Source organism: Portunus trituberculatus, unplaced genomic scaffold (assembly GCF_017591435.1).
Source record: "Portunus trituberculatus isolate SZX2019 unplaced genomic scaffold, ASM1759143v1 PGA_scaffold_453__1_contigs__length_265712, whole genome shotgun sequence".
NCBI classification, from domain to species: domain Eukaryota; kingdom Metazoa; phylum Arthropoda; class Malacostraca; order Decapoda; family Portunidae; genus Portunus; species Portunus trituberculatus.
Window position 1 is genome coordinate 207,501 of NW_025541621.1, and position 10,497 is coordinate 217,997.

The following is a 10,497-nucleotide window of genomic DNA, read 5'->3' on the forward strand; positions in this document are numbered from 1 at the left end:
ATCCTATTACATGTTTAAAATCAGCGGACAAAACTACATTTAACACCACATATTATCCATGATGAAAATTGGATGTTGAACAGTGGAACTGCCCTTCATATATTCAAAAGAACTTTACAATTATTTCCGATTTGCCTTATATAGTGCACCATCCAGCTTGCGGTATTATTAGCTTTCTTGTGAATGTTTCTGTTTACAAAAGCACGTGCACCAGCGGAATGTGGCTTCCCAGCCTGTGTGTGCCCATGGTTGCAGCGATCGGGAAGCCCACCAGGTAAGAGCACCACGTAAGAATACCTCCAATGAGTCTACAACTCCCGCTGGCAGACAAGACACTTCCCTACCTGCTGGAAGCCAGCCACGCTCCTCAATACATGAAAGACTGATTTCCACAGAAATAAAGGAAACCGATTTCTTGTCGTAAAAAGGAAATAAACTTTCTCACTTCGACACCTTTCCATATTAAACATGAAAATACACACTTTCATACTAGATTTTACTGAATATTACTATTCAGAACATGTTACTTATACTTTTAAGTGTTAAATCAAATATCAAAACAATCCGGGGTGTGCTACTTAAAAAAGTTATAATACAAAACATGACAAATATTAAATTTTTTGATTTTTTGAGAAGCATAAACACAACTAAGCTTGTATGCATTGTGCCTCGCAAGCTGTGATGCTTTCCTTATTACAAGTCAAATATCAAAACAAAGCCAAATAAAAAAAAAAAAAATTGTCTGGCGCTGATTTTTTTTTTTTTTTTTGACATCTGCTGGCTCACTCCTCCTCCTCTTTTCTTCTCATCACATTGCTCCTCCACCTCCTACACTCGGAATCTTGAAGAAAAAAAAAGACATACACGTCGAAAACCTGATTAGACGCGGGAAATGCGTGTCTGTCCCGTGCATATATGCTGGGGCGGAATGGGCTCGGTGTCGCGGTACTGGTGGGGTTTGGCGAAGGTGTACCTACACTCCTACAGTATAATGTTACGGTCATTTTGCAAGATTGGTCATTATGCAAAATGCCCGGCCATTTTGCATAATGACTAAGATGTCGGTCATTATGCAAAGTGCCCAAATGATTATAGTCATTTATAAAAATGACCTCAGGTTTGGTCATTTTGCAAAATAACTTTTAGTATATTTGGTCGTTTTGTAAAATGACCAAACAGCTGTTGGTCAATAGGTACAAAAATGTACAAACACGCTAAAATTATTATCCTGTGCAGGTAGAAGTGTTTTGGAGAAGAAAGATTCATTATAAAGTCTGAGCACTGGTAAAAGTATGTGTTTTACTTATTCAACATTAAGAAATGCATTAAACATTACAAGTACATTATAATATTGAAAGAACCTCGACTGAATTTGAAAATTATTTGAACAATGATAAAAATTAGCATCATCAGACTTGTTACAACAAGCTACACTACATTTGCATCAACTGTTGCATAATACTTTGCTTTTAAGCATTTGCAGCGTCTGTTCAAACATGGCCGGGTACAGCAGCACCTACTGACGTCCTACCCATGTCCCATCGAATCTGCAATAGCCACTTCTCGCAGACTTACTTCCCGATCCTTTGTTAGTTCTTCAAGTGTCATTAATTTTTCAGCACAAAGGTGAACTAGTTACAGGTGTACACCTGCTTAAGTAAACGTATTTTGTTCTATGTAAGTTTATAAATTTTGCCGTCCATTACTTGAACGATGATTGCTTTTGCATTCGCAAATTCCTTTCGTCCGCGGTCAACGAGTGGAATGTGAACCATGGCAGTATCCTCTACACGTGCTGGCTTGAAACGCCGTACTGATTTGTCCTTCATTTTTTTTAGCTTGCTTCTCCTGTTCTTTTTTCAATTTCCTTTGTTCAATCTGAATGCTCCGAATCCTATCACATAAACGGCAGAGCTCAGGCTCATCAACACTGTCATTCACAACTGAACAAGGACCATAATGCTTTGACCATACAAGTTGCAATTAAGCAACCTACTAAAGGTTATTTTGCCAAATGGTCAAACCTTTGGGCATTTTGCAAAATGACCATGGTTATTTGGCCATTTTGCATAATGACTGACATTTTGGTCATTTTCCAAAATGACCGGATAATTTGCAAAATGACCGTAATAGATGAATATATATATATATATATATATATATATATATATATATATATATATATATATATATATATATATATATATATATATATATATATATATATATATATATATATATATATATATATATATATATATATATATATATATATATATATATATATATATATATATATATATATATATATATATATATATATTATATATATATATATATATATATATATATATATATATATATATATATATATCGCTCATACATGTGCCAGGATCGTAGTGATTAAAATAATAAATAAGAAAAACTTATCTTGAAAATGTATAATTCAATGAAGTACAAAATTTCGAAGTAAAAAAAATTATATTTGGCGGCGCAGACAAGTGTTGTCCTGCTTGAGGGGCGAGTAACGGGCCGCGTCAATGTTCACCAAAGTGGCCCATTTCTTCAATTCATACACGAACTGTTGCGGCAAGCCGGGCGTCCTCGACAGAATCCAGGACAATTCTGGTGAAGGAAAGCACATAGGCCGACCTCATTAAGAAGTGTGACCAACACCACTAAATGAAAAATGCAATGTTTTTGTCAAATATTTGGATCATTTGGTGCTTTTTCCTTTTACATGTTCTGCATTGTACTTTTTTATACATCGAATACAATACTTTACGTTGAACACACACACACACACACACACACACACACACACACACACACACACACACACACACACACACACACACACACATATATATATATATATATATATATATATATATATATATATATATATATATATATATATATATATATATATATATATATATATATATATGCATTATTTCTGTTTCATACCAACTGTTCAGGGGGTTCTTAACGAGAGAAAGGTTGGGAAGCCCTTTCTATACGAACTGTCATTTTCAGCGGACCCTTTTTTTTTTTTTTATACAATAATATTTTCTGGTTATGCCAGAACCCGTTCACATAAAGGAGCAAGAGCTCATTATACTCTTACCGAATTTGTTTCCAGCACCAAAGGAGGAGCAGGAGTAAACAAGAGCGTAATTGTCGTAATCCGTGGCCACCACCGTATAATTTGGCTCTCCATCCGCGGAAAATGAACCTGAAAGATAGTGATACATTATAAGAAAATATAAGAAAAAGCATACAAAAAAGAAGAGAGATGAAAGAAGATAGAAGAGAAGAGAGAGAGATGAACAGGGGGATAACAGTACCCAGGTTACCGTAAGCTGTTATTGTGGCTCCATCCAATCAGGATCAGATTCAGAGTGTCAAAAGGAAATGACTTTTTAATGAGCCAGCCAGGTGTCTCAGGTAATCATGACCTAGGACAGGGACAAGCGTAAGGAATGGTGTCCTTCATTTGTGGAAGTTGTTTTTGTTGTTGTCACTTGTTGTTTGTCTCCAACCGTACGAGGTCCAGCTCCGCCCAGAGTATCTGATTGGTTGCCCATACTCTTGGGGCGTGTCATGTAGGTGAAGTGTTCTACAGTATATATGGGTGTATGAATATATGAGAATTTCGACCTTATTATGAGGAAATAACATTTGAGAGAAAGTGTAACAGACTAGAGATATCAGGTCATATATATTTAAGGGAAGAGTGAGAAACAGGAGAGAAGAAACTGAAGAGGGATCAGAAAGAGACCTGAGGTTCTAAGAAGCACAGCCAGGCTTGTTGCAGCGGGCGAGATGGGCAAAATCACATAAAAGTAAGTGAAATTTATGAGTTGTAATGCAGTCAATTAAAAGGAAGAGGAATAATCTTAGGATGTTTTGGCATTACTTTGATATTTGTATATGTTAATTATGTGTGTGCTAATTGAAACAATATGACGACGATATATGTCACGTGTTACGGATATGATGGTGTAAACTGAGTAAATCGCCGCAACACAGATATATAGCAGATGCTATCTATTGATGAGGGAAATTATGTTGTGTATTTGTGTACGAACTCTGAAGTAGTTCCTAAATATTGACATGTGGATTAAAGAGAGGAAGTTTTAATTATCGTCAGTGGTGGATTACATCGTGTGTATTGTGTACGAAGTTGAAGTAATTCTGCAGGAAACCAATCACAAGAGCAGCTATGAGCAACATCTTTAATAAGCCAAACGTTTCGACACTTTTCTGTGTAAATGTTTACCTTTGTATTTTTCCTAGTATTTTAACTTTGTTCTTTTATACTTATATTTGTTTTATCGTTTTCTAGACCACTGAAGATGACATGAGAAAAGTGTCGAAACGTTTGGCTTATTAAAGATGTTGCTCATAGCTGCTTTTGTGATTGGTTTCCTGCTGAAAATACGGTTTCCTAGAAATCAACATGTTTCGGATATTCTATGAAGTAATTTTTGTGTATGGGTATATGGATTGATGAGAGGAAGTTGCAATTATTATCAGTGGAAAGTATTGTGACTGTCATTTTGACGGCGAAGTACCGAACACCTTATGTATAAATATTATTTATTAAGTAAGCAAAGAAAATTTGCTTGAGTTCTTATGACCAGTAGCTAGGGATATTATGCAACATTGTTCAACAGTTCGGATCACAACAGTAATACACACTCACCAAAGGAACAAAACTACAAAGATGATAAAAAATAGGAATCTATAATTTTCCATTCAAGAGAAATAGAGAGAGAGAGAGAGAGAGAGAGAGAGAGAGAGAGAGAGAGAGAGAGAGAGAGAGAGAGAGAGAGAGAGAGAGAGAGAGAGAGAGAGAGAGAGAGAGAGAGAGAGAGAGAGAGAGAGAGAGTGTGTGTGTGTGTGTGTGTGTGTGTGTGTGTGTGTGTGTGTGTGTGTGTGTGTGTGTGTGTGTGTGTGTGTGTGTGTGTGTGTGTGTGTGTGTGTGTGTGTGTGTGTGTGTGTGTGTGTGTGTGTGTGTGTGTGTGTGTGTGTGTGTGTGTGTGTGTGTGTGTGTGTGTGTGTGTGTGTGTGTGTGTGTGTGTGTGTGTGTGTGTGTGTGTGTGTGTGTGTGTGTGTGTGTGTGTGTGTGTGTGTGTGTGTGTGTGTGTGTGTGTGTGTGTGTGTGTGTGTGTGTGTGTGTGTGTGTGTGTGTGTGTGTGTGTGTGTGTGTGTGTGTGTGTGTGTGTGTGTGTGTGTGTGTGTGTGGTATCATGAATTCAAGTTGCGGAGGATGTGGTCGTGCAGTCTCCTGAAGTAAGCAGACATTGTTAGAAATACATTTTGATTCTCACAAGAAGAACAATGATCACCCTAACAGCGTAGTAGTTGCTGAGGTTTATGATGAACATACGTACCTCCGGACGAGAAGGGGAAGGCGACTACCAGCCTTCCCTCTGAAGGGTTGGGTCCCAAGGTGGCGAATCCCGTCACTGAGTTAAGTTCACCTCTGTGTAAGATAAAACCAGTTATTGCTTAGATTGAATGACGCGCTACTTATACTAAGAGGGAATATCGCAGCAGCAGCGGCAGTATTCATAATATAATCAAATCGTGTAACGGAACTATAATAATTATTTCTATATTACAATAAAGGATCCAGTTCACTTCACAAATTGACTAAATCCTGCAGAACATGAGAGCCTCAGCCATCCGTCCGCGACAGCGTCACTTTATTCGTTAATGAGGAACACGAAACAAACACTGAGGCAACTACAACTTGTACCGCCGCGCCAAACAGATATTGCATCTCCATCCACCTGTGTGTCTATAATGCTACACATACAATACAATACGAAAATGATGGAAAAAAAAGCTATCACTATCTATCTATTTATATATATATATATATATATATATATATATATATATATATATATATATATATATATATATATATATATATATATATATATATATATATATATATATATATATATATATATATATATATATATATATGAATATGTCAGGAAAACTATTATCAAGTGAGAGACATTATCGTGATGTGAACATAATGTGAGTAATCACGATAGAGTACGTAAAGCACAATGACGTGAAAACAAGGATGACTCACTCCACAACCTCTGTGTTGATGACTGACACCGAGCCGTTGGGCAGCAAGCCGTAGTCCGCTGTGACGCAGTCGCCGGTTTGAAACGGAGCGAAGAAGCGTTCAATCTCGTACCAGCGACCCAAGTACTGCAGTGCACAGGAGTCACAGTTTATGCGGGGCATTCAAAGTTGATTAAAAAATACAAATGAATAAATATGTGGGTTTTTTTTAGAAACTAATCACAATTTCACTTAGAAAACTTATAAGTGACAAAACAACATACAGCCGAAATAACCTGCAGCGCGCCACGAAGACTACATTCTGAACATGCATTTATGGAAGTATTGATATGCACAATATACATCAAAGAAGTGATAAAATAAGAAATAGAATAACTCAATAGCTAAATAACATCATGATAACATTGCCATATTCACTGGATTCACATAATCTTTTCTTACCGGGGCAGACTGATTGAAACACTGACCAAAGAAAATCACACCAACCCTGGCCACTGCAGGATGGTCCTTTCATACAGTTTCTCAACCTAATATTCTTTTCGATGATTTTTCGTGTCTGGATCTTAAAATCTATTAATTCTCAAGTAAAAAAGTCCTCAAGCGTGCCTGCTAGTTGGATAAGTAGGTACGTAATAAGAACATAAGAAAGGAGGGAAGCTGCAAGAGGCCGCCAGGCCTATATGAGGCAGTCCCAGTGTGCTTAATCTAGATTACCTAATTCCATCTATCTAATGCATAAGAACAAAATGTAGTAGTAGTAGTGGTAGAAGAAGAAGTAGTAGTACTAGAAGTGGTAGTAATAGTTGTATTATCATTAGTCATTATCAGTAGTAGGAGTAGTAGTTTGTTGTAGTAGTAGTAGTAGTAGTAGTAGTAGTAGTAGTAGTAGTTGTTGTTGTTGTTGTTGTTGTTGTTGTTGTTGTTGTTGTTGTTGTTGTTGTTGTTGTTGTTGTTGTTGTTGTTGTTTTGCTGTTATTGTTGTTGTTGTTGTAGTAGTAGTAGTAGTAGTAGTAGCAGTAGCAGTAGCAGTAGCAGCAGTAGTAGTAGCAGCAGCAGCAGCAGCAGCAGCAGTAGTAGTAGTAGTAGTTGTTGTTGTTGTTGTTTTGCTGTTATTGTTATTGTTGTAGTAGCAATAGCAATAGTAATAGTAGTAGCAGTAGTAGCAGTAGCAGTAATAGTAATAGCAGTAGCAATAGTAATAGTAGTAGTAGTAGTAATACAGCAGCAGTAATAATAGCAGCAGCAGTAATAGCAGCAGCAGCAATAGCAGTAGCAGCAATAGTAGTAGCAGCAGCAGCAATAGTAATAGCAGCAGCAATAGCAGTAGTAATAGCAGTAATAATAATAGCAATAGCAGTAATAGCAATAGCAATAGTAGTAATAGTAGTAGTAGTTGTTGTTGTTGTTGTTGTTGTTGTTGTTGTTGTTGTTGTTGTTGTTGTTGTTGTTATTATTGTTGTTGTTGTTGTTATTATTGTTTTATTATTATTATTATTATTATTATTATTGTTGTTGTTATTGTTATTATTATTGTTATTATTATTGCTGTTGTTGTTGCTATTATTGTTATTGTTGCTGTTATTATTATTGTTGTTGCTGTTATTGTTGTTGTTGCTGCTGTTATTATTATTATTGTTGTTGTTGTGGTTGTTGTTATTATTATTGTTGTTGTTGCTGTTATTGTTGTTGGTGTTGTTGCTGTTATTATTGTTGTTGCTGTTGTTGCTGTTATTGTTGCTGTTGCTGTTGTTGTGTTGTTATTGTTGTTGTTGTTGCTGCTGTTGTTGCTGTTATTGTTGTTGTTGTTGCTGTTGTTGTTGTTGCTGTTATTGTTGTTGCTGTTATTGTTGTTGTTGTTGTTGCTGTTGTTGTTGTTGTTGTTGCTGTTATTGTTGTTGCTGTTATTGTTGTTGTTGCTGTTATTGTTGTTGTTTCTGTTGTTGCTGTTATTGTTGTTGCTGTTATTGTTGTTGTTGCTGTTGTTGCTGTTATTGTTGTTGCTGCTGTTGTTGCTGTTATTGTTGTTGTTGTTCTTGCTGCTGTTGTTGCTGTTATTGTTGCTGTTGTTGTTGCTGCTGTTGTTGTTGTTGTTGTTGTTGTATTAGTACTAGCATTACCATTAATAGTAGTTGTAGTTGTTGTTGTTGTAGTATAAGCAGTATTGATATTAGTAGTAATAGTAGCAGTTGCAGTTGTTGCTGTTGTTGGTGGTGTTGTACTATTATCATTATTATTATTATTATTATTATTATTTTTAGTAGTAGTAGTAGTAGTAGAAGTAGTAATAGTAGTAGTAATAGTAAAAGTAGTAGTAATAGTAGTAGTATTAGTATTAGTAGTAGTAGTAGTAGTAGTAGGTGTTGTTGTTGTTGTTGTTATTGTTGTTGTTGTTATTGTCGTTGTTGTCACTGTTGTTGTTGTCGTTGCAGCAGTATAGTACATGTAGTCCTAACAACGATAGTGGCTAGAGTAGTGGGAAGAACACGGACCACTTTTCCATTGCATACTCCTCAATGAAGGTCGATTAATCGCGTAATTTTTATAACTATTTTTTAGGTATTAGACAGTCTCCTCAATATGTATGTAAAACCACAAACAAGAAAAAGATTAAAAAAAATGTATATGCACACTCACAGACATCCAATCTAGAGTACACTTACCCTGTGTAGGTTAAAATTTTGCACTACAGGCACCACAGGGCAAGGGCCGGGAGCTGGGGGCCTCGGCATGAAGGGCAGCACACCCTGAGGCGGCTGGCACGAGACGCAGCTTATCAGTAACAGGAAAACAGGCGTCTTCAAACACAACATCTTGGGTGGAGATGAGTTCCTCTTCCAACGGTTAAGTCTGTAAATGAAATGAGCTTATTTGCAACGTATTTTCCTATTTATCTGGTTTCTATTTGGCGATTTGATACAGCTTCAGATACTCATGTAGGGATTAAAATGTCTTCCTTTTACTTAAGAGGGGAAAAGTGATTAGGGACAATAAAAACAATCAAACAAAAAAGGCCCACTGAGATACCAGTCCCACAACAGGGTCGAGAGAATTAGCGAAAGGATGGGACAAATGTCTTGGGACCTTCCTCTTAAATGAGTTCAGGCCACAGACAGATGGAAATACAGAAGCAGGCAGGGAGTTCCAGAGTTTACCAGAGAAAGGGATGAATGAATGAGAGTACTGGTTAAGACTTACGTTAGAGAGGTGGATAGAATTGGGATGAGAGGAAGAAGAAAGTCTTATACAGTGAGTCCGCGGGGAGGGAGGCATGCATTAGGAAGACCAGAAGAGCAAATAATAAATGAATAATAATGAAGAGTTTTAAGTTTTCATTATGCTGATGTATTTCGAAATAATACTGATGCAGAATATTGTAACAAACAGTTGACTTTAAAGAAATATATTAATAAATGTACTGCATTGCTTGTGACATCGTCGTTAGTCATAAGTAAAAAAAGACCATTGTGATGTACTTTCAAGTGTAGCAAATGAGCACGGGATAGTGAAGCTATGACAGTTTTCTAACCACTCACAACTGCCAAGGCATTACAGGGTAACACTTGAGAGGTGCAGCCTTAACTTCTTCAGTACCATGACACGTTCTCTTATTCATAGTGCTTACAATTTGATAATTTTATACAGCTTCAGAAACTTATGTGGGTATTAAGATTGTGAAGACTGGCTATTAATCTTCTGACCTCCATAGACCCTTACTAATGTCAATAAAATGGTCTAATCGTACCTAAAAATCAAGGTAAAAAGGCATCTCATTACTGAAGGGGTTAAGGCATCAATGTGATGTTCAAACAGGCTTAGGTGAGCGAAGGATTTTCCTGATAGGAGGCCAACGACGGTAACAGCTGTATTAAAAAGAAGTGCTGCTGCGTACTCGTATTATAAATATATCTTGTTAGCGACGCGCAGAACTATGCTAAAGGGAAACGAAGCGATTGGGTGAATGTATAGTGCGGTGTTCGTATGTTCATGTGGTTTGTAGTGTGGAGGAGAGGAGAGTGTGGGGTGTGACTCAACAAGGGAGAACTCACAAAACTTTCTCCTCCCCATTGCGGGACGTGTGAGTGACATATGGGAAGGAACAGGGAGCGGAGCGGAGCAGTAAAACATGAGTGAGGAAACGCACATCCACTTTGGTGAGCGAGGTGAGTGGACCAGAGTTCATGTGTGGAGGCGTGAGTTATTTGAGTTCTTGAATGGAGGTGTAAAATCACTTAAGTGTTATGCATAAACTATCCCGTTATTGGCATTCTCACCCGCGCAACATAATACCAATTGAACCTGATTATGGATACGTTAGTGTCAAATGTGTAATGTACTAAATCAGGTCAGTGGGATATGAAAATTACAAGGTAGGAAAAT

The 10,497-nt window shown here is 37.0% G+C and overlaps 1 protein-coding gene across 1 annotated transcript; it reads right to left on the minus strand.

Annotated features, from left to right (window-relative positions):
* Nucleotides 1-2,426: 2,426 nt before the first annotated feature.
* LOC123500638 (apolipoprotein D-like) lies at nucleotides 2,427-8,967 on the minus strand. Its single transcript, XM_045249304.1, has 5 exons — nucleotides 8,781-8,967; nucleotides 6,122-6,246; nucleotides 5,403-5,494; nucleotides 3,131-3,238; nucleotides 2,427-2,625 (listed from the first exon to the last, which is right to left on the minus strand). The coding sequence occupies exons 1-5, from the start codon at nucleotides 8,928-8,930 to the stop codon at nucleotides 2,480-2,482; spliced, it is 621 nt and encodes a 206-aa protein (XP_045105239.1). The 5' UTR covers nucleotides 8,931-8,967; the 3' UTR covers nucleotides 2,427-2,479.
* Nucleotides 8,968-10,497: the final 1,530 nt, after the last annotated feature.

Coding starts and splice junctions, on each gene's coding strand:
- LOC123500638 (XM_045249304.1), bottom strand. CDS start 8,930: ATGTTGTGTTTGAAGACGCCTGTTTTCCTGTTACTGATAAGCTGCGTC. Junction 3,239..5,402: donor CTTCCCCTTCTCGTCCGGAG/GTACGTATGTTC, acceptor ACTATCTTTCAG/GTTCATTTTCCGCGGATGGA. Junction 2,626..3,130: donor TGGTGCTGGAAACAAATTCG/GTAAGAGTATAA, acceptor TTCCTTCACCAG/AATTGTCCTGGATTCTGTCG.